The sequence below is a fragment of the Oreochromis aureus genome, linkage group 15 (assembly GCF_013358895.1).
Source record: "Oreochromis aureus strain Israel breed Guangdong linkage group 15, ZZ_aureus, whole genome shotgun sequence".
Taxonomy (NCBI): domain Eukaryota; kingdom Metazoa; phylum Chordata; class Actinopteri; order Cichliformes; family Cichlidae; genus Oreochromis; species Oreochromis aureus.
In genome coordinates, this window is record NC_052956.1 from 24,768,605 (window position 1) to 24,796,205 (window position 27,601).

At 42.4% G+C, this 27,601-nt stretch overlaps 1 protein-coding gene across 4 annotated transcripts; it reads right to left on the reverse strand.

Moving 5' to 3' along the window:
* Window positions 1-356: 356 nt before the first annotated feature.
* On the reverse strand, window positions 357-26,933 carry snx14 (sorting nexin 14). Of its 4 annotated transcripts, none has more exons than XM_031755980.2 (29): window positions 26,464-26,933; window positions 24,985-25,105; window positions 24,793-24,866; window positions 22,182-22,260; window positions 22,042-22,085; window positions 21,870-21,957; window positions 21,161-21,245; window positions 20,856-21,012; window positions 20,388-20,463; window positions 20,075-20,119; window positions 19,522-19,611; window positions 18,913-19,027; window positions 18,515-18,670; window positions 17,125-17,249; window positions 16,324-16,382; window positions 16,009-16,032; window positions 14,637-14,769; window positions 14,359-14,545; window positions 14,061-14,144; window positions 13,656-13,756; window positions 13,279-13,387; window positions 12,265-12,305; window positions 10,895-11,011; window positions 9,771-9,885; window positions 9,076-9,240; window positions 7,145-7,240; window positions 4,868-4,959; window positions 3,317-3,373; window positions 357-510 (listed from the first exon to the last, which is right to left on the reverse strand). In XM_031755980.2, the coding sequence occupies exons 1-29, from the start codon at window positions 26,598-26,600 to the stop codon at window positions 481-483; spliced, it is 2,802 nt and encodes a 933-aa protein (XP_031611840.1). In that variant the 5' UTR covers window positions 26,601-26,933; the 3' UTR covers window positions 357-480. The 4 variants fall into 4 exon arrangements, with proteins under 4 accessions (XP_031611840.1, XP_031611839.1, XP_031611837.1 ...); XM_031755979.2 differs by having other exon boundaries at window positions 357-507; window positions 16,009-16,050; XM_031755977.2 differs by having other exon boundaries at window positions 16,009-16,050.
* Window positions 26,934-27,601: the final 668 nt, after the last annotated feature.

Sequence of the window (27,601 nt, forward strand, 5' to 3'; positions counted from 1 at the left end):
CTAACTAGTGTGTTTGTAGCTGAGGTTTGAATTCCTGACAACACCGGTCAGCTCACTGTACTCCCAACTGTTTTATGTCTGGCACACAGCTTGCAGATATAAAACAGATACGAGTACAGTGACCTACATGCGGTCTTGCAGAACCATTCCCAGGTCAACTGAAAGTCACTGGTTTTGAAAGAGAGCAAGGTAGCTTGCTTCAGCGTGACAAAGACAAAGCAAGCCTTCTCATTTCACTACAGTTCAGCTAAAGCAGAAGTGAAGATATGTGAAGCTGAGCTGGGATGAAGCAGCAAAAAGTTCTGATGAGCAGATGAGCTCCTTGGTGTTTGCAGAGAAGACGACTGGCAGCGTGATATCAATAAATATCTCTTTATTAGTGCATTAATGTACATCGGAATGCAGAGATGGTCTCAGAGCCTTTGGAAATATTCTGACAGTATTGCACCTTCCAGCACGGAGTTCGGTTCCTCCTCCGAGTCACACGATGAACGCCTCCTTCGCCCCCTGCTGAGGAGGAAAGAGGAAACACCTGTGAGGTCACATTAGAGTGTTTGAGAGAACGAGGCCTGCCCAATCTGTGACAACCTTAAATATCACCCTAAACTATCACAGCATTCAGGGTTAGGACAGAGGTTGCCATGACTAAGAGGTGTGTTATTGTGGAAAGCATGAAAGCACAGTTGTGTCACATGCTCACAAAACACTAGCCGGCGTGTGGATGTCCACATGGACCCTCACGCTAACTGTCTGATGATGAAATTTACATCAATGGAACCAAAACGGATCGCAGCAGACTCAGAAGGGGAAAGCATAATGTCCATTTTCCCCGAGGAGGAGTTCAGAGCAGAACTGTTACTCCTCTACACCAAAAGGAGCCCGCTGAGGTGGTTCAAGTGTATGTCCAGGATGTCTACTGGGTGAGGCGTTTCAGGTGCGACCAGCTGGAATTAGATCCGGGACGCGCCTCTCAGCGGGCTTGAGGAGATTTGGAGGAGGTACCTGGGGAGAGAGCGGTGTGGGCGTTTCTGCTTTAGTGTCACTGTCAGACAAGTATGAAGTTCCACAGACGCCACCCACGCCTGCGCCCTCCATGTGAGCTATGGTTTCTCACAGAGAGAGAAAGCTCCAGGCTCTCCGCTGCCACATGTGAATCCAGCTGAACTAACTCTGCCTATGTTACTAGCTTTAAGGACACTTTACAACAAGGAAGAAACAAAAAAACAACAAAAAAAAACAAAATCAGGGCTGATGGAAGCATCTCCACCATTCATCACCGTTTCTCATTTCAGTTGTTTAGGACGTGGAGGAAAGACGCTGAATTAAACGTAGCATTAACTGAAGGAGCTGCTTATGACTAAATAGGTTGAAACCAGCGTGAATCCCAAAACAGCTGTAGTTCAATTCAATTTTATTTATATTGCGCTAAATCACAACAGCAGTCGCCTCAAGGCGCTTTATATTGTACAGTAGATACAGAGAAAAACCCAACAATCATATGACCCCCTATGAGCAAGCACTTTGGCGACAGTGGGAAGGAAAAACTCCCTTTTAACAGGAAGAAACCTCCGGCAGTTGGGGTGAGAGAAGGAAAACAGGATAAAGACATGCTGTGGAAGAGAGCCAGATATTAATAACAGATATGATTCAATGCAGAGAGGTCTATTAACACATAATAAGTGAGAAAGGTGACTGGAAAGGAAAAACTCAATGCATCATGGGAACCCCCCGGCAGCCTGCGTCTATTGCAGCATAACTGCTGTGAAAGGAGACGCGTCTCTCTGCTCACAATGTGAAATTAGTCTGGATTTAAAGTAAAATGAACAGTTGTGAGAAGCTGGTTTGTTCTCATGGTAGCGTTTTACACTTGTGCTGAAAACAAATCACTGATGGTATCTGCTGTGTTCACAACACATCCGCCCGATTTCCAGCTAACAGTGATGTGGAAACTGTTGGATGTTCCCAGGAAGCAGCAAAAATCAACGTTTGGGGGATGAAAAACAAAATAAAGCCTGATCGTGACACAATAAATCATCCATCCACTTTCTTTGATTTATCCAGGACTGGGCAGCCTAAGCAGAGAAGCCCGGATGTCCCTGTCCCCGGCCACCTCCTCCAGCTTATCTGGGGAAACACTAAGGCGTTCCCACACAAACCCAAGAGATATAATCTCTCTAGCGTGTCCTGGTGGGATCTGCCTGGAAAACCTCATCTAGGAAACCCCCAGAGGCATCCTTGTCAGATGCCCAAACCACTCAAATGAGTGAACTCCTTACCCTCTCTCTAATGCCTGATCTGATCTCCTGCAGGAAATCTTTCTAAAGGTACGACATAACCTACATAATTAGAGAGATCCTTGGCGCCATTGATTCTCAGGATGGTGCATTATGTGCTAATTGCTATGTGTTTGTGTCCCAGTGTCAGCCGATTGAAACATAACATGTTGGGCATTTTTTCCCTCCTGCATCCTCACTCTTTGTTGTGGTCAGTGTGGTTAGATTTCTATGGAAGCGGACGACAGTTTATGCCAGTTTCCTCCATGTATCTGCAACATCCTGGTTCTTTTGGTCACTACTCAATCTTTTTATCTCAATCATCTTGTTTTAAATTAAATTTCAGTTTAATGCATAGCTCTGCTATCTGTAGGTTTCCTCTGCTTGTTCACACTCACCTGCAGAAATCTGCAGCCTCAGTTTGAATATCATGACATGGATTCATCAGAACAAATCCACTCAGTCGTTCGTCATCATGTTAATTAGATATTGATTCAAGCATCATAAACTGCTAAATGAGCACTAAGCACTTAGTGTAGATGCCAACAGGAGCCTCCACAGCTGTAGCCAGCAGCACTAATGGTTAGCAGACTCAGAGAATCTGAGCTGCTTACAACAGTTTATTTCCTGTCTAAGCAACAAATCTGCTCACTAACACACAAAGTAAGTCCAGCTTTTCCTAAGTATCCATTAAATGCCTTCAAATGTATTTCCATCACAATATGGATGACAGGATAAAAAATGCAGTTAAAGATTGCACAATGAGGATCTGCTGTTAAAACTATATTTTCAAGATGCACAGATGTCTGTCAGTGAAGGTGAAACAAACCTTTTTTGCTTTTGCAGACCATGTGCACTTAAATGTGCAGTCAAACATCTGTTTTGACCAGGAAAAAGCTCATGTTTGGAAATGCACATGTGCACATACAGTGAACTCCTGAACAGGTCTTTTCCTGCCTGATATATTCTGAGAATGGCGTCTTAGCTTAACTTCCAGCTCATCCTGTTTTATTTCTTTACATTCCCCACTGTCAGCTGTTTACCTTGTTGAGTTCAGGAAAAAGCTCCAGCACGGCAATGTCCAGCAGGACGTACGTCATCTGAGGAGGAGAAATGATCAGGCCAGTCAGAGTCAGAGGGGAAAAGTTAATCTCCTCTTACTGTTCATTGTGCTGATGGGCAATATGCATGTGCCAGTAAGTTAAAGTGAAAACATACATGAAGTACGTCAGTACTGAAAGTTAACATCCAAACACTGCTGATTTCAGATATCAATTCATCTTATAGTTCAGAAAACATGCATTTCAGTCCTTCTGCTCCCTCAGACATCAATATTTACGAGAACAGCAAATTATCGCTGAGTCATAAACCAGTGATGACTCAGATTAATGTAAACTCAGCCTGAGAGGATCCCTGAGATATATTTTAGAGGTGTTTAAGTTCAATGTGAGAGGGAAGAGCTGCACAGTGACGAGCTGAAAACAGGAAAGGCTCAGCTGAAAGTCATCGGCTTGCATCCTCAGGCTGTGGCATTAAGCAAGTACAGGCATATGTGTGGGTGTGTGGGTGTGTTTTATAAAGAACACTTCCAGTGAAAAAAGGGCACCTGACGTCATTAACCTCGTGTTTTCTGTTTTTATAGTGTGTGCATGTGTGCAAACTACACAATGCAGCAGTTCTCGCAAGTAAACACGTAGAAGAACTCATCTGTTTAAAAGATATAGAAAAATCCAACATGAATGCACAGAAATTTGCATTGCTGCAGTGGTCGTTTAACACATGTTTACAGCATTTACACTGGAAGAAAAGCATGATCAACTGAGGCTCAGATTCAGGACCGCTCACAGGAACTTAAAAACTTCCGTGGACTGTCGGGAATTGAGGGAAACATTCACATGTAAGTGAAAAAGTCTGGACCAGTAAATATGTAAATCAGGACAGCTGTGAGCACAACCTACACAGGCTGCAGGGATTCTGTTTTTTGCAGCTTTGTATAAAATCAAGTCAATCTGAATAAAGTTCCCACCCGACTCCTTTAGAACCAGCTGATTTACAGTAACTTTACAGTAACAGTTACAGTAACATGTTGAATGTAAGATTTTACCTTCATACTATGAATATTTTCACAGTTACAGCCTCTCTAAGTTACGTGAGTGGGTCCAAACGTGGTGCTTGCCAACATTTGAGTATAAGAGCCAGCTACACAAAATATATTTTCAAACACAGTAGTTTTAAACACTTCCTGTTAGTTAGAGTGTCTTTAAATTCTTCTCTGATAGGATGAAGGTCTGCTTGCATCAGAGTAATCAAGCTATCAAACAATCGTCTTTTCTACAAAGTGAAAGCGCTCAGTGCAAGGCGCCATGCATCGACATAGATGGCAACCACATAGGTACAGTACATTTCCTGTACCTATAAAAGAACCAGAGCTTAAAAATGTCAGAAAAATAGGCCTCACATTTGGACCCACCCTGATGCTAATGGGAAAATGCACCCTAACATTACATTACACGTCACCGTTGAGCCTGCCTGAACATGCAGGAAGCTCTCGTAAATGCTGAGCTGAACCGTGGATTAGGAGAAAGATCGTTTACCTGCTTGTTGAGCAGCGGCTGCTGAAAACTGTCAAACATCAGCTGGATACCTTCGTACTTCGACTCCTCACCGATGCACTTCACCACAAAGTCTGAAATCAAAGCATATTATACAGCTTTATTAAGCCATGGGTATGTGAAGCATGCAGATTTAATGAGTTGGACCCGAAACTGTTAAAAACATGCAGCAAAGACCAGGATTGTTTGTCTAATAGGGCCGGGTATCGTCACTGATTTCTAGAATCGATTTGTTTCCGATTCACAAGGTCCCGAATCGATTCGATCCACGATTCGATTCAATTCGATTCAATTAAATTCGATTTGAATCTGGGAAATTTTGACAGTCAGAAATATTATAATTCAGATCAGTACATTTACATATTTTTGTATCAATAAAAAGGAAGCTGACACACGCAAGACTTTATCAAAGGTGTGACCATCACATCAGATGCCTTTGTGTCAAAGTAGCTGAAGATAAAACACAGAAAAACATGAAGGTGATTTTCCTGGCCTGGGATTTTATAAAAATATTCTGCAGTACATCAAAAACGAAAGAAAACCATTAATCAACATATGAACGTTACCTCTGACGTTACAGCGGTTTTATTAGAGACACGGCTAAGCGTTTTGCATTTTGCATAATTTTAAAAAGTTTAAATTTGTTCAGTATTGAATGGCAGAAATTAGGTTTTCTTTTCGGAAGAATGTAAAAAAAAAAAAAAAAAAAAACAGCGGCCGACAGCGCTGTAAACAACAGTAGACTTGTGCGTAACAAGCAAGCGAATAATGCAGAAAACAGATTTTTAGACGGGAAACTGTTCTTGAAGTACAGAGAGAGAGGGAGAAAGAGAGCTGTGCATGAAGTGTGATTTTATCATGGTGGAAGCAAAACAGTAAAAGTCAGAGTGATTTCATGACGATGTTTATGTGAAGCATAGTTTGGATCTTCTTTTGCTGCTGGTTCGGTCAATATTGTTTGGAGAGAGATAAAACTAACAGCTTTAGAATCAGCGCAAAAAGGACGTGAACACAAAGCGCGGACCCGCCGAAACATCAGAATCAGCGAGCTGTCGCTTTCAGCCCCGACCGTGTCCGTGCAGTTGTTGTGCCAAAAAGTGATTGTCTGCCAGAAAGTGATTGCCATCCGCGGGAGCGCGCGCAGCCGCTTAAAGCTGCAGCCCCCGTCGGGTGAGAAAGGCGACATCTCACTGATTCTGATCCGCGGGTCCGCGCTGTGCGTTTACGTCCTTGTGCAGAATCCGTGTACCTGCTCTCATTTACTGTCTTAGCTGTTTGGTGGTTGTTGAAATTTTGTGAGGTTTCACCTGAGATTCTGGCGTTTCGGGCAAAATAAATTTATATTAAAAAATCGATTCAGGATTTTAATGAATCGATTTCACGTTATCCAAGCCAGAATCGATTTTAATCGATAAATCGATTATTAAAACCCACCCCTAGTCTATAAGATCAGAGTAGAAGAGTTGGAGGACAGTCGGCAGAGAGGCTGATCGAACTGCCAAGCCCTTTGTAACTGTCTGTTTCTTTTAAGTGCTAGGCTAATACAGGTTATTAATACTATTACACTGGAAACTCTTGTCTGAGCAGAGCAACCTTGAACTGCAGTCCAGAACTTTAAATGTAAGAAGCAAAATACTCAAATCGATAACAGGAAGGAGATTAAAGTGGCGCTCTCGCTTCCAGGTTGTAGTTAAAGCAGCTATGTTCTGTGCAGGCATGCAGCTGTAAGAAAACCTCTGTCTTTAAAAGCAGGCGGATCACTTCCGTACCGTAAATAACAAAAGGAAAAGCATCTCGGACAACGCCAGTGTTTAAACTGGGACTTTAGATCCAGTATGACCGGCAGACTGGGAAGTGAGAACAGCTCAAAGGTCTTGTGGTTTCATTTCCAGTTTTACTTTTAAAGTCACACATCAAAAGAAACTGCCTGCACGCTCCCAGCTAACTAGATATTTTTATCCCCCTTTAAATCAGATTTCTGACATGTTTAAAACAGGCTGTGAGATGTTCACTGGCACTTCAGAAGAGTCGGATTTTAACACGCATACAATAACATACTTTATTATCTTTATTGATGTTCTGATATGATATGTTGTGCTGATGTCCACAGTCATTATTAATTATAATGTCTCCGAGAGAGCAGATAAACTTTCAGCACAGCTTTCAGCAGAGACAGCCTCACTGAATACTTCAACATGAAACATACCAGGAGATGATTATTGATTATTAACGATTACTGTGACTGAACTGAAACCCGACCTGGCAGGTACTTCATCATCTCCTCAAACGTCTGCTTGGCTCTGGCTTGTTTGGCCTCTGCTGTTCGTTCCTCGCTGCTCTCACAGAAAACGGCGTCTGCAGAAATGAACAGGAACAAATTGCAGAGTTCAAGTTTCCTCCTTTGTTTTTGGAAACTGAAACATCTGCACAGAAGCAGAAGCAGAAATTTTCTGCAGGGTCACACAACATGAATCATCTTCAAAAACAAGTTTTTTTGTCCAGTTGAAAGGTGCTTCGTTCTCTGCATCCACACATTTACACATCGCTGCTGATCACGTGCGCAGAGTGCTCCGATTTCACCTCAGCTGAAGATCTGTGAAGAAGTTCAGTGGCATCAACCAAGCGTGCTGCCCAGAGGCAGTGGGTCTGCCTCTACAACAACAATGACATGTCCCAGAAATACAAGGAATCTGAAAAACTTCCAGGCAGGTATGTAATGATGGCAGCATGCTGGAAGCTGTCTGGGCACACTTGAGGAGATGGGAGATCTGCCAAACTTAAATCAGATACAACTTCTGAGATTTATGAGCAGATTTGTTACGACTAGGGATGGGTACCGGTGTCCAGTGCCATGATGGCACCGGTTCTGACATAAACGGTAGTAACCAGACCGAAAAGCAGCGCACATTTCGGTGCTTTATTTTGGTGCTTTTTTTTCCTGAGCCAATTCTAGCCAATCATTTTACGTTTCCGAGGATAGTAGGCGGGCCCAGGTACGTACATTCTTTTAGAGCAGAGCTACAGATTAAAAATGCCCAAGGCGAAGCAATCAAAAGTCTGGCTGTACTTCACAGCAAAAGATGGAAACTCAGCAGCCTGCAACAAGTGCTTTAAGCTGATACTGTGATACTGTCAAAGGAGGTAACAGCTCAAATCCGATGAAACACCTGGCGACGCATAGCGGGTTTTTTTAAAAGCCGAGAAATGCGCCGTGTTTGATAGCTTGCTGCGAGACCTCACACCGTGCACATCTACTGCGGGTGTGGTGCCTGTTATCGGACCCGGAGTTAGCAACATCCCCCAAAAACCCGAAGAGGAGAGTCCTGGCCCCTAGCCCTGTCAGCGTAGCAGAAATGATGAGGATGATGATGGCAGCAGCAGCCGTTCTTCTCTGCGTGAGTAGCTTCATGTTGTTCGTGTGTAAGTAACGTTGAAACAGCTAAACATGAGAGGTTTTTGGACAAAGTTTGTGTTTTTTCCATTGATTAAGCACTGCTTCCAGCCAAGAGTGAGACCATATATGCCCTATAGCTGCAGAAAAGGCTAACATTGTTATCTTTTTACAAAAAAACAGCTGAACATGAGAGGTTTTTGGATGTTTTTGGATGTGTTCTCCATTCTTTAAGCATCGGTTTGAGCACCGTTTAAGCACCGGCACCGTTTCAAAAGTACCGGTTTGGCACCGGTATCGGATAAAACCTAAACGATACCCATCCCTAGTTACGACCTTCTCCCAGATTAGCCTTTTGATCCATTTGCAGAAGGAGCAAGGATAAAAGGAACCATTCTGGAATAAAAAACACTTTGATGCACTAACTGCAGGTTTATATTGCTGACAGGATTCAGATCTGCATTTTTATGATGTGAATGTTAATAAAATACTCAGACTCTCTCTTTTCTTTCCCGTTTACTCACTGTTGACTCAAATCCTGAGCTCGATAAGTTTAACTCCTACCAGCTCAGAGCAAGGAACAGCTATCGCGGTGATGCAGGAGCTTAAAATGATGCTCACAGGTTGAGCCGTGAGGCTTTTTTATGTGTAACATTTAGAAAGTAAAAAAAAGACCTTTCCACATACTGACGCTTCTTTTGGTGTCATAAACAATCCGAACACCTTGTAAATCATCTTAAAAGCAGCGACACTGAGCTCGGAAAAAGAAAAGACTTTATTGGTGCAGGTGGTGTCCTACCTCGGAGCTGGGTGATGAGGGAGACCATGCGGTGCTCCTGGAGGATCTGCTCCAGTTTCAACTGCATGTACTGATCCATGTAGGCTTCGAATGTGCTCTTCAACAAGATCCTCCCAGCACACAGAATGTGATGCAGCCAGTCCGGCATGTGAAACACCACCCGGCCTGTGAGTTCAAACACCAACACAGATACAGACAGTCAGGCCCGAATCACTTCAAGAAACACAGATCGAAATATCTCACAGGCTTTAGGTGACCAATCTAAAGTCTTCTAATCATAACAGGTCTCTGCTTAAAGAAACGAAGGTAAAAAGAGCTTCAGTGGGACACGTTAGCACGTTGGCTGCTTTCTAAACTAAACTGTGGGTCTGTGCAAGTGTCTTCATCCCTGCTTTGATTATCAGTACAATGTGCATTATGTTACCATTAAAGGCCACAGTATCTGCTGCAGGAGGAGTGAAACCTAAAATACTGCAGGAAATCATTGGATGCTTTCATGCAGTCATTTTTCCCTCAAATGTTCTGACTGCAGGAAATTCCAGCTTCTAGCATTTTCACACGCGTGTGATTTAGTCCCATCATCGTGGACTCACTTCGTTTACTTACACGGAGACCGTGACGGAGGCTGTACAGACATCCTGTAAAGCTGTGATCTTGCCTTTAGAGGCTGCTTACGGCTCCTCAGGCTCACTCACCGACATACATCATGTAGTCGTACATGCCGTCCACAGTGAACATCTCTGCGAAGAAGTTGGGGTTGTGCTTCCTCTCTGACAGGTTGGCGTTGTTCTTGAACAGGTTGCTAAAGAGCTGCAGGACAACGAGCACACACCATTACCTCGTAACGATTAAACGCTCGACATAATTTAAAACATGAAGAAATACTGAAAAAACAAGGCTAAGTTACAGACGAGTACCTGCAGAGGATCTTTAGTTTATAACACAGGAGACAAAGTCTTGAACAATCAGGCCCCATCTTATCCTAATGACGCCCACAGTACCGTATTACTCTAATAGATCATAAAGTAGAATGGGAGGGAGAGCCTTCAGTTTTCAGGCCCCTCTTCTGTGGAACCAGCTCCCAGTTTGGATTCAGGAGACAAACACCATCTCTAGTTTAATATTAGGATTAAACTTTCCTTCCCACCGGATGCGGCAGATGGCCGCTTCTCCTTGAGCCTCGTTCTGCTGGAGGTTTTTTCCTGTTAAAAGGGAGTTTTTCCTTCCCACTGTCGCCAAAGTTCTTGCTCATAGGGGTCCTATGATTGTTGTGTTTTTCTCTGCATGTACTATTGTAGGGTCTACCTTACAATATAAAGCACTTTGAGGTGACTGTTGTTGTGATTTGGTGCTGTATAAATAAAATTGAATTGACTGATTATTGACTGATTGATTGACTGGGCTTCTACAAGTATAAATGAGTAAATGCCAGGATATGACTGAGGCTCAACCCCCCAAACCCCCAAAAACCCCCACAAAGGTCCTGTCTGCTCAGAGGACGTCATTATCTTTGTTGTGTTTGACTGAGTCACTTTGTTTAAGCATGAATGCCTTTTCTTTAACTGGACTATGTGAACATTTTATTGTGCTGAAGATTGAATTATAAGTAAATAAACTATGCAGCAATCTGCAATAAATATTTTTTTTAGAAATGTTGTATTACAAATCCAGTACTTTCTACATACTTAAAGTATGAAGTGATAATGTATAATTTGTGATCCAAAATAAAGCTGTTTTAGGTCTAGGGTGAATGGACGTGCGACTTTTAAGACATGACGTTAAAGCTTCCATATACATTTATAGGACAGTTGTTTTTTACCTTCTTGTTACCCGCCGTGGGGCTGACGATGGTCAGCTCGGGCCGGCTCGGTTTGGGTTTGGGAGACTCGCATGAGTTGACGAAGGACTGAAGGAACCGCTCCAGGTTCTGTCCTCTCTGCAAAACAAACTCTATTATAGCTTATCACCTACTATCATTAAAGCTGCTGATATTGAGATTGTGGAGAGTTACGAGTATTTAGGGATTGTTCTTGACCATAAACTGTGTTTTGAACCTCATGCTGATGCCACTACCAAAAGAGTTCACCAAACACTATTCTTTTTACGGAAAATGAGATCCTTTTTCTGAAATGTTGTCCTCATTTTACAGAAGTTTTATTGAATCTGTTATTTCTTTCTGTATCACTGCCTGGTTCGTAACATGACTCTGAAGCACAAGAATCAGACGGGACTTTTGGTAAAAACTGCCATCAAAATCTCAGGAAGTTGGCAAGACGGAGTTTTGGCCATTTATAACAAGCATGTGCTGAGGGAGGTTCATTCTATTGTTAATTGTTTTAACCATCCACTTCACAATGACTTAGACTTGTTGCCCTCTGGCCGTCAGTGAATAGGATGTTTATCATATTGGTTCTTGAAATTCTTCTCACGATTTTCTCAACACAGAAACGTTTTTTTTTTTTAAACAGTTGTTTTACTTGAAGATATTTTCCAGTGATTTGCTCTAGATTTATTACTTATTTATGTATGGTGAGACCCAGCACAATTTGTGGGTCACAGAAAAAGAAAAAGTTAAAGCACTGCCCCCAAGTCAGACTTTTTAAGCTTATGGCTATATACACTGCCAACCAAGACAACCATAACCAAAATACATCTCCGTCCTTCAATGTACAAGAAAGCTCTACTCTGTGGGTAAATTCCACCTTAAATAAAATAACCAGGGCAACAACATCAGTAACAGGAAACAATGAGATGGTTTTTTTGGGCACCGTTTTCCTTCGAGACCCTGTGAATTTGTCCTAGAGGTCAGGGTCAGCTGCATGAAAGCAAACGTCATTGATCTCCTACTCTGTTTGTGGGGTTTGGCATGTTTCCGGCTGTTTCTGTATCTCTGTGTGTATATTCTCGATGCTTGTGACTGCCTGCGACTCTAGAGGTTACACAAAATGAATCATGAGTAATTCTGCTTTCTGGTTTTGGCTCACAGTAAAATTCTGGGTATGCAGAGGGAAATATCAGCTTACCAATAAGACGTAGCTTTTAAAGGTGGGACACAGAGAAGCTGCACATTCACACGCTTCTAAAATCACTCCAGACAACGTGAGACGTTTGCTTCGTTAAGTGAGATAAAGCCTTCTCAAAGCCAAGAGAAAAACAGAGAGGATCCCCGGCTTAGGAAGAGATACTCACCTCCTTTATCAGCTTTCCAGGAACAGACTTGAAGATTTTTCCTGTAGAAGAAAAACTTGGGTCACAAACCGAACACAGAGAAAGATGGCGGCAGCGAGCACTGAATGACTAATTACGATATTTACTCCCATAACATTAACCGTTTTATACAGATTACAATGCAGAAGCACTGATGTTAACAGCGCACAAATTCAATTAATATAAAAGCATGAACATACAATGTGGAAATTTTAGGAAGGACGTCAGAGCCACTGACAGAAATGCTATTTACTTATTTTATCACTTAAGTCAGTTTGAGTTTTATACAAATGTTTCACAATAAAGTATTTTTTTAAAGAAAAAAGTAGTATGAGAGATTTTAATTTGCAAAAGAAAATGTTGAGTAAAGACATTATGACGGCATCACTGCCTGATTATTAGTCACAGGAAATAGAAAAAGGTCAGCCATGTTCTGTGAATAAAGGTCAGTGAGTACTAGCTGATTAAAAGCCCTTTTATTTTGCTCATTTACGTGTAAACCAGCAGCTACCGCCAGCTTTTAAGGAGGAATGCTTTGTTACTTCATGCAAGAGATGACTTCAGTCACGGCGTTGAGCCATCCATCCACACCCGTCAGCACTGATAACATCTCCCCTTTGATTCAAATATAAATGATGTCAGTTTGAATTTTAACCAGAATAACTGACAGTGACCGTTTTACTTCTTTAGTGGGAGATGAAGAACTCTCTTAGACTGCACGTGTGCAAGACATGCAGCACAAAGTCTTCATCTCGACTTCATAATCATGCTGCTTTCCAACATTAAATAATGGAGCAGACGTCAGCTACCATTCTCAGATTGCAGTTTCTGACGGTGGTCGTTCTGCTCTGCAGCCGTGGTGAGATCAGTGTAGTGACACACGGACCAGGTCTCCACCTGCTACAGGTGAGCTAACAGCACCCTTTATCAGCGCAGCTACTCTGAAACAGTCACATTATAAAAACAGAGGGCATGTGTGATATGTTGGTTACGTACCCAGGTTGACATCGGGCAGCATCCTGTCCAGGAACTGATGCTCCACGTGAGGAGACAGGAAGTCGACCAGCAGCTGGCTGTTGCTGAGCTCCGGATGCTGCAGGAGAGTCTGAGCACAAACACAAAGAGCCAAGAGTCAGACTAATGCTCACCTCTCAAACAAAGACTTGCAGAAAAATACGACAAGTGCTCAAAGTCATCAGGCCAAGCAGAGGTGCAAAAACTAACTGATAAAACCAAGAGAAGCAGTAACGTTGTTTGTCTGGGGGCGAGATGCTTTATAAAGACTAACAGAACCTGCATATGGAATAACGAGTCTACAGCAGCCATGCTTGATTAGCTTCTTTAACGCTCCTCAAACTTCAGACTTCCAGTACCTGCAAATATTTCTCAAATTCTTCCCTTTTAGATTCGAGGAACTCGTAGTTCTTTGGTCCGATGATTCTTTTGGATGGAAGCTGTGCATCTTCAAATGGGCCTGAGAACAAAGTCAAGCGGGGGGAAAAAAGGGGTAAAATACCAACAGCTGAAATATATCACGGTCATTTGATAAAGTGAGCTAGGTACATAGACTGTATATAAAGAAAGGACATAGCCAGCCTGTGGTTTATGGAATCCTTTAACATTAAAACCAGATTGAAGAGCCACCATAGTGTCTCCATCTCCATCTTACACAGAATGTATATTTAGAACACTTTCATTTTCCACCTTTACCTTTCAGCCCTTTTTCAGCAGTGTCCATCTCTTATATACAGTCTTTGGTTTTGTAAACACTGCATTACCGTGGAATTCGGTGAGTTTTGACTCCAGAACGTAGAACTCCATATACTTCCTGTACACCAACCACTTGTCTGCTTCGTGATCAGCTAAAGAAGACGAGAGCAAAAACCATTACATCATCTGACTGATGAGTCACAGAGTCTGGGCTACCTCACGGGACCATTTCTGATTATATAACAAACAAACGTCTGTTCTGAGCAAACAAAACCTCAGTAAAGGTTATTTTCCTACAAACATCTTCAGGTTCGTCTGTGCAGGAAGAACCTGGCTAAGGTTTGTTCTTCCTCTCCGCTCGCTCACCGTTCTTCTTGTCGTTGCGCTCGACGTGGATGGAGAAGACTAGGATCCGCTCCTTCTTGATGTCGTCGTCGTAGAAATCGATGTAGGGGATGGTGATGCTCCAGGCCAGAAGGTTCCTCTGAGGTTCAGGTGTGATGGCTGGCTCGTCGGGGGAGTCGTCTTCCATCACGACTGTGGCCTCCTCTACCTTCAGGACGGACAGAGGAGACTCACAACTAAGACATCAAGCATTGATGTGGAAAAACCCTCGATCTGTATTAAAATGCTGCTGCACTCACCGTATCTTCGTCGACGTCGGTCATGGCACTGGGCGGCAGTAAGGCGCCCTCCATGGTCGTGCTCTTGAACACACCTTTGATTTTACTGCCAATTCCTCTGATACCGAACGACTCCCCTCGTTTGGACGTGTTTCTAAAGATAAGAGAATATTTCATCTCGTTTCTCTGGAATCCATTTACCGCAGGACAAATTCACGCAGAGGATTTCTCTGTGCGCTACGACGTGCAACAAGTAAAATGTAATCAGAATACAATGATTTGCAAATAATGTCAAACTCGTATGAAGTTAAGTACAAAAGAGCACTGTGCTGCATCACTGTTCCGTTAACAGCACTCGGTCTACGTTTGGAAACTTGATAAACACTCTTTAGACTCAACAGCTCAGTTTGCTTTCATAGCACTCCAGATGTTTTCATATCTGGACTCAAACTTAAATCATTATAAACTTCCTGCTTCTTCTCCTTTACTTTTGGGGTTGTCTCTTCATACATGATCATCTTAGTAATTAACCTCTTTTTTTTACCATTACACGATGTTTCCAGCCTGTGTCAGCATTTCTTTTTTAAAGATACGTCATTAGATTTTTATGTAACACAGGTTTGAAATGACTTGCAGAAGAGTGCACTTTTTTTTTCATTATTATTATTGTTATTATTATTAGTAGTAGTAGTAGTCGTCGTCTCGGACATGACCTCCAGGAAGAAGAGGAGAACTGAGCTCGGATCACTTAAATTAAAGTGATGCTGTATGTTTTCACGCCTGTAATCTGCATTTCACACACTGATGCGTGCTTTATTCCTGCCAGCATGCTGACATTAGTGTACGTTAGCCTGGTGGCAGCAGGAAAAAGCTTTCTGGACAGATGTTATAAAAGTCCGCAGTGACAGTCCTCCAGTTATCAGTGAGTTAAGAGATTCTACAGAGACTTTGCAGGAATGGTAGATATATGCATATAACAAACACGAGGAAAAGCAGAACATGTCCACTTATAAAAATGTGTTTCTAAAATCACAGCAGAAAGAACTTTGTGTTTTGCAGGACATTTGGGGAAAAACTCTTTGCCTTTCTAGCACTGAACGCATGACTGCTGAGTCCTGAATCACGAACAGTAACTAAAAATGAAAAATCAGTGTCAGGCAAAAATGCAAATGCAATGCAAAGACTCAGTGCTGCTCATCCGGCCACAAGGAGAAATTCTAATGACTCTCCAGCATCTTTATTCCATTTTCTCAAGCAGGAGGTTAAAATTGCTGAGTGAGCATCACGTAAACAAATCTGCGGTCAGCAGTGCTCTATCTGCATGCATCATACCGTGTGCTGTTTGCAGGCAGAGTTTCAGTGCAGACGAGCAACATGCTGATCGAGTGCTTACCTGGTCTCATCCCAGCTGAAGCTTCTGGAATAAGAAGCACATCTAAAGACGGGCGTTTGGACAAAAAACAACCTCAGAGAAATAAACGTGAGCACAGCGAGCTGCTCTGATTGTGTGCTGCCTCACAGTGGTTTACGGTGGTTACTGCGAACACAACGCTCAAAATGAGGAGGATTATTATTATTGTCATGCACGCATTGACAAATTTGTGTTTTCAGAATAAATGCTCCCCCCCCGCCTTTCATTTTTACTTTTTAATTTTTTTTTTAAACACCTATCAAAATAAACACATGAAGTTTAATTCAAATCACAAACCTGCTGACTTTCGAGTTCCTTGCTGGAGACTCCGCCCCCTTCAGCAGGTGTCTGAAGTACTGCACAGAGAAGAGACAAAGGTACATAAGTAGTGACTAATATGAGATTCTCAAAGTCCTGATAAATGTATGATGGGGTGTAATCAAAATATTTCAGAGAAAAGGAGAAGAGCAGTCAAATTTAAATCAGGTACACATTTTTGAACACATTTTTGATCCAAATGTGTGAAAAAGAATAGGTAAATAATCTTGTAAAAAAGTATTTTAAGTGTAACAAATAGAAGTCAGATCTACTTTCCCTTCATTTATATAACTTACAGCTTCGTGTATATACAGCTATTACCTCAACACTGTTAAAGAATAAGAAATTAAACTCACTTCCGGCTCCATAATTCTATTCTTGGACTCTAGAGTAACTTTGCATGATTCACAGTTCAGAATAATCTTTATGTGTCACACACTGGACTTTGAGTGCAGATCCTTAGTTATTATGTTAAAAACTTTTTTTAGGCCCCTGTGTTTGAGCCAAGCTTCTCCTAATTGGCTGCCCCTCACAAATGTAAGATCTACCATATTAGGGATATCGGCTCTCTATGACATCATAATGAGCCAAGAGTGGAATAAACTGTCTGAAGCTGAATTTTTGGAGCAGGCTGGGCTTTTGGCTCAGGTTAAGCCATGCATCTATGACACAGTGGAATGAACACGGCAGCTAACAGCTGAAGCACAAACCGGTGACCTTGTGATGTTGTTCTGTGATGTGCTGCCTTTGTGTGGGTCAGTCTGGGTGCAGAGGTCTTACCTCATCGCTGTGACAGAATATGGGCGTGAAGACTCTTTCCAGCAGAGACAGGACATGCTCGTACGCCTCAAACAGGCAGCGCATCTGCTGCAGCTTCACCACCTCAGTGTATGGACCTTTGGCGACTGACAGAGAACACGAGCTGATGTCACTGCGTGCTTCCGCTTACTGAGTTATAGAGCTTAGAGAACATGCTATATACACAGATAACACGGGCACATCAAACACCATGGTAACAGTCGCATTTCACAGTTTCCATAGACTGAATTTTGGATCAGATTAAACCTGAGCGGCTGTTTTCCATCAGCATCCACACATACGAGGTTCCAAAATCTTTATGCGCACAAAGCACAAACAATTTTTTTTCTTTGTAAGAATAACCAGAACGTGTGCAATACACAGAAGATAAACAGAAATATATAAAGTGTCCAACTCAGAGCAGTAAATTCAGCAGCTGCTTCAGTAAACACAGGATTTAACCAAATGTATACCAACACTTCGGCCGTCATTGTGTAAAGCTATCCCCACAGGCTAACAGGGGAGAATGTGCATGAAAACACAGTCAGTGCACACAGCTGATGCAATGAGCTTACACTCCCAGAAGCTGAGTGCCAGAAGAGTTTGCATGGCCAGCTGTGTATACGGTCGATAATCAGAGCGGATATTCGAAACAAAATATTAATATTAAAATATTTCAGTTTAAACTGATGCAAACACCAGCTGTGGGTCCACAAGCTATGAAATGAAACACCATCTTCACCCGTGCAGGTTCAGGGGGTCTCACGATGTTCGATATCAAACACCATTTGGATGCAAATGGAGCCACGACACAAACAAAACTTTCCATCTTCGCCCTGCTGCTGCTGGGAAAAATCTCACACAATCAGTCACCTGAGGTATAATAACAATGGTGATAAATGTGATGGCACTGATTGGCTGGTGTTTAGACCTGTAATCGCGCTCATTGGACCATTTTTGACCACGCTTATTTAACCAAGAAAAAACAATGCTATGTAAACTGGCCAACGCAGTGAATTAGCAATAATTTAGTAGTTTTTGGTGACCTTTACCTTTTTTGGGGGGGGTCAAATCAGTGCCAGTTTGTTACAGGTAATCACTGGATTTAAAAAAACTTGTGTAGAACTGGACATTAAACGCTTCCAAAACACTCTGTATCAAGAAATTTGATGGAATTTGAAGAGTATTTCATAAGAAAATTCAGAGTTTAATTTTAGAAATGTGAATTAAATCATTGACAATCTGCCGCCTGCAGTTACCGAGCATCATACAACACAGCTCATCTCTGAGCTTTCACATTTAAGCTTCAGGTCAGGTGACAGGTGTTAAAGCCTAAAGGCGAGGTAACGATCTTGCAAACAGCAACTCTCACCATTTCTTATCTCTTCTACGATGAACGGGTCGAAACTGATCTTGTCGATGCTCTCCTCGAGGCAGTACGTCTCGTACATGTGCACCACCTCGCCGTGCAAATGCAGCAGCTCAGAGTCGCTCAGCTCGGGACGAAGGATCTTATCGTTAAGCTCCTCTGGGAAAAAAAAAAGTTTTATACAGTCAATCCGACACATTTAATATAACATTATAACAGGGTCCAACAGGGACTTCACTGCATGTCTAAGAACTCATGATGACAAAAAAAACTTTATTAATCAAGTTACAAACTGCTTGACAGAGAAACATTTTCACGCTTGCTGCATGTAAGTGGAGCAAAACTGTTTACAGGACGAGCTGTCTGAGGAGATCAAATGTATGGATAACGTCTTCTCTTACCCACGGCGAGGCAGAACTGCAGCACGTGCACGGCTCCTTCCTGCTTCAGGAAGTTCATGAATCGAAAGAGGAGATCCTGCTGCTCCCTGATCTCTTTCAGCTCCAGCTTCAGCACCTGTAGCACCGCACAGGGAGGCTCAGACAAGCTTCAAAAATAAATCTGCACCAGATTCACACTGTGTGTAAACTGATCAGAATTTTTTTTTCTTTTTATAAATCACTACATGTTCATACAACTTATAAACAACACCTTACACCAACCTCCAGACCCTCAAATCAGAGCATTGATTATTATTCAGGCTAAGAACAAAAGGGGATCATGTTTTAGCCACAACACTGATCTCTATTTACCATATAACGTTTATTATTATTGTTATTAGGAACACCAGTTCAGTAATTGTATATACACTTCAATTTATATATTACAATTTAATTTACAAAGTTGGGAAAGCGCTGTTTAAATTGACTTAAATTGCTTTAAATATAAACGATTCCCAGCTCTATAAGGAAAAGTGTGATCAGACCTTCATTCTTAGTTTGAGCTGCTGAAGTCACAGCAGTGTGGAGGAAAAGCTTTTCTCCTGTCCTGTTGCACTCTGAGGTACTTACAGACGGCTTCTGGCTTCTGACTTGATGCGTTTCTTCGTATTTCTGTAAAAATGGAACCAGTGGAGACGGAGGCTCTGTGGCTGGCTCCGGCTGGACAGGACAGATTCAAAGAGGCCATTAATTCAGAACAATTCACTACAATTAAATGAATTGATTTGAGTATAAACGAGTGAAAAAAAAAGACTCTTCATCCTTAATGTGTTTGTTTTCCATGCTGGACACACTGTATGTTATAGGTCCACTGTGCAGGATTTAGATCACCTACAGGCCGGACTCAAGTCTGATGTTTAGAGTTAGCCTTGTTCATAACATTAAACCTTATCAGACCCTGAAATCACCCTCAGCCAGCTCAACGTGGAGCTTATAAAGGAGCTGACAGGCTGAAGTGAAAGGTGGTTGGTTTTAATTCAGCTGGAGATAACTGGATTAAAATGAGCCTCCTGAATCTACACTGTGACACGGTCTGTCATAGCAATGTCGGCTCTCCTCCACTCCTCCACACTTGACCTTTAAACTTTGTGGGGCGCAGATAAAAGGAAGGCGGTTCACTTACTGGAGTATCATCAACAAAATGGAGCACCATGAGGTTCACTGTATCCTGAAAAGGAGGAGAAACAGGACATGATGTAAAACATTTTTTATACTGTCACAGCGTTTCATCATCACATTAGGATTCATATTGTATAAAACATTTATAATTTCACCACTTTAACAGATAATCTTGATTAATTTTGTTTTAATTTATATATTTTTATGTGATTGAGAAAATGCAGTTCAACAGTTCAAAACACTGAATTGATTTGGGGATTTTACGTACACATATTTGCACCAAAGATGCAGACAGACGCGATCACGTGGCTACTTACAGGGTCGGCCATGAAGTCCATGGTTGGTAGGATGACGGATCCAGCCATCACCTCCCGTAGCAGCAGAGCCAGAGACCTGCACCACATGAAGCAAAAACCAAAGCTCAGAAATTTATCAGAAACTCTGCCTGAGACTCCCGCGATGCATGAAGTCGTATAAGAACACCTAAAGAGGCAAGAGAGAAGGTTTATGGTCTTTTAGATCCGACCGACTCGGAACTTGATGGACAGATTAGAACATTTCGGAGTATCCAAGAAGAAACCAGCTGCAAACCAACTTCAGATAAGTGGAAGAAATCGATGGATGGCTGGAAACTGGACTGAAAATCTCCTGTTCAGAGTTTGAGAGCTACAATGGTAATCTAAGAGAAAGAACAGAAATTGTCTCTGCACGGCGGAGCGATGAAGGTGTGAAAATTTCAAAAAGCCTCAGATGCAGAAAAACACTTCATTCGGTCGTTTCTGTACCTGCAGTCTGTGGCTTTGGGAGGCATGACATAGGGAAACAGCATCTCCGTGAGCTTCCTCAGGTACAGCAGCTCGTCTCTCCGGCTGTGCAGAGCGACGTGGAGGTCGGCGCCGTATTCGTCCAGAGCTGCCTGCTGCAGGCCGTCCACAGTCTTCACTACAAACAGACATAAATATTAGGGTGCAACCCTGCACCGAGTGAACCCCACGCCACACAAACACAGCCAGCAAGCTTCCCACAGACGACTGAATATAGCACGCATTTTAGAAATGAAGCACAAGCAGACTCCGGTCCACGTGCATACCTCTTTGGTGGGCTTTTGCAATAATTTCAATGTGCTTCATCGCAGCTTTCATCACTTTGTCTGCAAACACAGCTGGGATATCAACCTGCCAACAGTGACAATTAACACAAAAATCATCAAAAATAGGCACCAGAAACGGCGGGTGGCAGTCATTAAAAACAGCACTGCATTCGATCAGTTTGAGATTTGGAACATGTTTCTGAACAGAAATCTGAGTAATCCAGTTGATTTAATTTTACTGTAGCAAACAGAAAAACTGACAGCTCCAGGAGAGTTCACTGACACTTCCAACAAAATAGAGCCAAACAAGCTTTGTTACTAAATATGTTATTATCATTATTATTATTATTATTATTATGATTATGTAAAATTTTACAATATATATTATTTTTTTCTTATCTTTAAGCTCGGCTATAATCAATTAAACTTCACACGCTACTTGTAATTGGATAAGTAATTATAGCAAATCTGATTAGGTTAAGGGCCGAGGAATTACAGCGGTTATACTTCTGTTTATTTCTAAAAATCAACCACATAAACAATGTCATAAAAACTTGTGGCTTTGGAAACATATTGAAGGTTTTTTAAATAATCTTTCATACTATTCATAAACTGGATTTCACTCTAAACCAGCTGCTGATCTAATTTTCAGTGGAGCAAATCTGTAATCCTCTCACTGGTGAGTTTGTTTTGTGAGACCGAACATCACCTTCTGAGCTCGGCGGACGAGCACCGACGCGAAGAAGCGAAAAGTCATCCTCAGTTCATCCAAACACGCCTCGTCATCTGTGATGTCTCTGAAACCAGAGGCGGCAGTTTTAAAAAAAACAAACGTCTTTACCAGTACATGGATAAAGACATGCTTTGAGCTGTCCTCCTACCTGTACCAGGGGTACACAAAGTTCTCAAGGACTAACTCGAACACCTGCGAGGGGGGGGACAGTAGAGAGGTCAGAGAGGACCACATAATCACATCTGGATGTTTCACTTAAGCACATGTCCAGCTGTTGAGCTGAGGTACCTCTGCTACTGAGGCGTCCACCTTTGAATGAACCTTCAGGTCCAACCATGGCTGATAGTTTTCTAGGAGCAGTGTCGGCCTGCGGTGAATGAAAGAAAGTCAGTCAGGTTTATTTTTGGAGTTGATCCGGTGGGGGAGGTGTGGGATGCCAGATCAGGTTCGGGCTCTCCTCTCTGCTCTCTCCTATCTTGTCTCTTTTGTCTTAATTCTCTCTATCACCTTTTCTATCCCTTTGAAGAAGTCAGGCTCCATAAATATTAAAGAGGTAAATATTACTTCTCAGTTGCAGTGAATTAATAGAAGAAAATAAATTGTAGAAAACTAAACAGAAGAAAGTAGAAGAGAAATAACAATTTAACATAAACCAGTGACACACTCTGGGGCCTGATCAACCCAGGGAGGGCCTCCTTGGATGAGTCAGGACAAGTCAGGCAAAAGTTAAAACGTCTCTCTCGTTTCATCTCAGACAGCGCTGCCATAAAATTCCTCACCTGTTGATTAATATATGCATCCAGGCTTTACATCACTGCCATCTTGTGGCAGCAGTCAGCAATTGTTGAAAGCTTCTTAAAAATCGCATAAGAGACTGTAGCCATCTTTGTTTAGAGGGCGTGTCCATCTCCCATTAACAGTCACTGGAGCTGGCAAGCCTCTCAGCTTGCCCAGCTCCAGTGACTCTTTCTGGGGGTTTGCACATGCATTGGGGAAAAATCTGACAGCAGCAAACTGATAAGAGACCAGCGTGCGTGACAAGGTGCCAGTGGCTGTGCTTTCACTGCTCTCAGTGCAGTCACGGCCAGCACTCTATAACAGTAGTAATAACTTACAATTCTTCAGCCAGGAAGGAGTGCAGAAAGGTGAAAATATCCATGTAGACCCCAGACAGGCGGCACAAACTGCATGTTAATATCTAATCAAATGTATTTTGTTAAATTGGTACATAAATAAATTGCAGAGGAATTGAGGTACAGTAATCATCTGGCTTATTCTGAGGTTTGAAAAATGGTGGTTATCTTCTCAGTTTAACCTGTCAGTGTCAAGCCCCACACAGGAATGTAGAAGTGGAGGTTTTTGTGTTGCGAATGGATTTAAAGATGTTGCCAGATTTTTAAAAATAATAATAAGAATAGTTGAGAACTATTATCTATTCTCTGCAGTTTGATTTACTTTGAAACATCTCAGAGCTCAGCCATCTCTGTGAAGCTCTCGAAAAAATCCACAAATAAAGTTTGATTATCTGATCGTGAAATGTGTTTCCTTGATTAAGACCAAAACATTTCTGCTGTTAACTAATCAGCCGACAGTACTGCTAATCTTTCAGACTAACATCATCTGTTAAACCAGAGGTTCCCAAAGTGTGGGGCCCGCCCCCTAGGGGGGGCGCAGAGCCATTGCAGGGGGGGTGCGGTATGAAAAGAAAAAAAAAAAAAAAAAAACGAGCGCTTGGACACTGTGGACAGGTTTTTGACGGGGCTCCCACACAAACGCAAAGCAGGAGATGAAGCATCGCCAAATATGTTTCCAAACCAACTTCCTTCCAAGCCAAAGACAGGAAAATATGGTGAAGCATATCTTCCCTTTGGCTTCACCTGCACAAGTGCCAAGGTAGGTCTCCCCTGCAAAATTAGTTTCCCTGCGTCGGGAGCAGCGCTGGGCTCTCCAAATCACGGACAAACAGTATCCCACATTCTTGATTTTTAGTTCACAAACACTTCTTGTAATGACTAACTACTCCTGACATTTTGGACATGTTAGCTCTTTATGCAGTAAAGTTACAGTGGGATACAAATAATATCAGGCTGATCCTGCCGTAATTTGTTCCCCCGGTTCAAATCACGGACAAACAGTATCCCACAGCTGTTTATGTGTTTAAACCCATTTTGCACAGAGAGACATTTTTGAAAAATGTATTGATAACAATGTTGAATATTATTACACAGGAAAAAACAACTACACGTAAAATAATTACACCGTGACGCCTCTGCCTTTCTAAATGCAGGGACAGTAACTGCGTGTGTATATGTAAGTGTGTAAAACCCGATGATAGTCAGATTAACAGTAACAGTATTTTGTCTCTATCTGCCATTCTGCAATTCATCTCATGTAAACAATAACGTGGTGCACAGCGTGACGTGAAAAGAGGCACATCCCTTTGACGTTGCGTGACGAACTCTGTATTCCTCGTCCACACGTAAACGCAAAAAAGGAGTTTTAAATTATCTCCGTTTTCGGTGAATCGCAACGCCGTTTACGTGTTGACGAAAAGCCCAAACGCATAGAAACAGCTGTGTTTTCAAAAATACCCGTGTAGGTGTGGACGCAGCGTAAAAGAGTTAGTAGTATATTTTATTACTACCTGTAATTTATTGCCGTTTACTTGTATTTGCTTAATTGTTTACTAAATGTTTGAGGTGTGAAATAAACCGCAATGGAGTTTGTAAACAAAATATGGGTGTGTGTGTTTGGAGGATGTGTTTGTGCGGGGGTTAGGTGGTGGGGGCGCGAACATTTTTCTTGTGAAAAAGGGGGGCCTGGCAAAAAAAGTTTGGGAACCACTGTGTTAAACGTTTTCTAGTCTGAACGCATGGGGTCAGAGGTCACGTGAACGTACCTGTGACGCTTGCATTTGACCTTCCCGCACACGGCACAGCTGTGACCCAGAGGAAACAGTTCCTGCTCCCGTCGCTGTGCAAAGGAAGAGAAACATCAGTCAGTAACGATGTACACTTTATCACAGAGAACCTGTCTGTGTGCAGAAATCATCATTCAGTCAGAGCCTCTCGGGTAAAGGTGTGTGCCTCACTCTGCTCCTGGGCTTCGCGGTGAACAGGACGCTGGGAAGGAGAGTCTCTGGTCCCAGGGAGCAGTAGAAAGTGGCAAAACCAGCCAGGAGCGACCAGAACACCATCAGGATGTGAATATACCTGCAGGGAGAGCATCACACACTCTCCATGTGAGTGAGGAGATGAACTGGGGCACCACCTAGTGTTCACTCCCTGAGAACTGCAGCTATGGACGTGTGATTTCCATAAACACACGGTCATATATTCTATTTCAGGCAAAGTAAAGAAAACCTGAGGTTTCTGATACTTTCAGCTTCTGAAAAAAAATCTGAAAAACAAAAACATGGCAAAGGAACAAAAGTAGAAACTGGTTCTAGCTTTTATTTTGCATTATTTATGTGTGACAGAGCAAACTCATGCTTCCTATTGTAAATATCCATGTAATTTAGAACAAACATCTGAGGCAGAATAGCTCCATCCACCTGCTGTTCAAACCTTCTGTTTATGCGGGGACAGCCATTCAGAAGAAAGCTGGCTTAAACAGCTTGTTTTAGATACACCTTGAACTGAGGGGCTGCATTAAGGCCCAGTATAAGACAGACTCATGCAAAACTATTTCAGTAGAGTCCAAGAATAAAAAGACAGGAGTTCAAGCTGAAAGTGGGAGAGTTGAAGATGTTAACATTTTCTATGGGAATGACCAGGATGGACCAGAATAGAAATGAGTCCATCAGAGGGACAGCTCAGAGTTAGAGAGGTGAGGCTGAGATGGTTGGACACGTGCAGAGGAGGGAGGGTGGATATACTGGAGCTGCCAGGCAGGAGGAAAAGAGCAAGAACTCAGGAGATTCATGGATCTAATGAAGGAGTACAGGCAAAGGGTTGACAGAGGAGGATGCTGAGACAGGGCGAGATGGAGGCAGATGGTCCACTGTGACGACCTCTAAAGAAGATTTGTACCCAACAGGGGTTTCATAGTTTAAAGTGGACCTTTGAGGGGGATGCTACACACCTAAGCATGACTGGACTGCATGTAGTTTAGGCAAAGAGTGGATGTTACCTGGCTTTGAAGATGCCTGTGCACTTCCCATTTTATTTTTTGGTCATTTTTAAGCAAAACTTAAGCAAATTCAATGTGATTTTTCTTTGGAGGAAACCTATAAGCAAAAAAGGCCAGATACACAGGAAAGACCTGCCTAATTAACTGCCTGTAGTGTTTGAGGAAATGTCAAGTGTTTACATTTTGTGAAATAAAGTATGCCGAATTGGCCTTTGGCACTTCTTTGTTTGTTCTGTGGCTTCTGTTGTAAAGATAAATGTCCGGGAGGTGCTCTGTATAGAACAAAGCTTAAAAACTAAATATTCTCAGGCAGGTTCTGCCTTGCGCCTGCTCCTTCCTCTACTGACTGACCAGGTGCAGGTCACAGTGCTGCACACGGACCGCCTGACACTTTGCACGTCGATGAATCTTCCAGGTGAACGGGGTCATGTGAGCTCACCTGTTGAGCAGCACCGTTAGCGCGAGCATAGACACCAGGACGAAGCAGGTGAGCGGATACTGACGGCCGGCTTCCCGCAGGACGTCCACTTTCAGCCGCCGCTTCACGTCCTCCACACACGTTAGTATTCCCGCCATCCGGTCAGAGCAGTGGTAGCTCGGACATGACCAGAAACAGCCGGGGACGGCTCGGGCCTGATCCGGACTTTCTCCCGCACAGCCTGACAGTACACGGCTAACCCTCCGGGTGTCGCGGGCATTAGCCTGAACGTAGCGCCTAGCGTCAGAGCCGTGACTCTACCAGCCACAAAAACAGGCTCCACGGCACGAGCCGAGGCTGCTGCGCACTCTGCTCCCGAACAAAACCCACTTTCTTCACTTTACAAAGTTTTCACTTCATGGTTTCCGAATAGTTTCCGACGTCCGACACACTTCCTCAACAGATGGAAGGAGTTGTAATCCCACCGCGGGTTGCCAGGTCTATGGAAAAACGTAAAAATCATCGGTACCCACCTCTTTAAAGGCTCTCTGATGAGCGCATGACTAGCAGATAAACACGTTTCAAACACATTCAGCTGAAACGGAGGGTGGGATTTTTCCACTTGATACGTCAGTAAACACTGATTACTATTTATTTTATTTATGTTTGTAGAAAGAAGTGTCCTTTAAAGTGTAAACATTAAAGTATCAGATTCATCTAGTTACTTTGATTTTAGGACAGTCGGAATTTTATTTTTGATATTATGTTTACTTATCGTATTTTTTTTAAAGTTGCCAGTTGTTTAAAGGTCAAAATTAGATGTCTAAGATGTATAGTTCACTATAATTAAAACACATACAACTTCATGATTTTTTTTTAAATTCAGCCGCTGCAATAATAGAATATACTGATTCAATCAGTTATATGCCAAAAACAAAATTGTGAATTTATTTTCTATTGAAACACTGGACTCCCAGTATTGCTTATAAATCAGTTAAACATCGAGCTGTGAATTACTGTGGGTCACGTACTTTAATCAAATTATTTTTTATTCAGTTAATATACAGATTATCTTTCTTGAGTAAAGCATTTTACTATAACTGTATGAAGCCGTGACTTCTTCAGCAGACATGGCAACCCTGGACCAAAGCAACGCCAC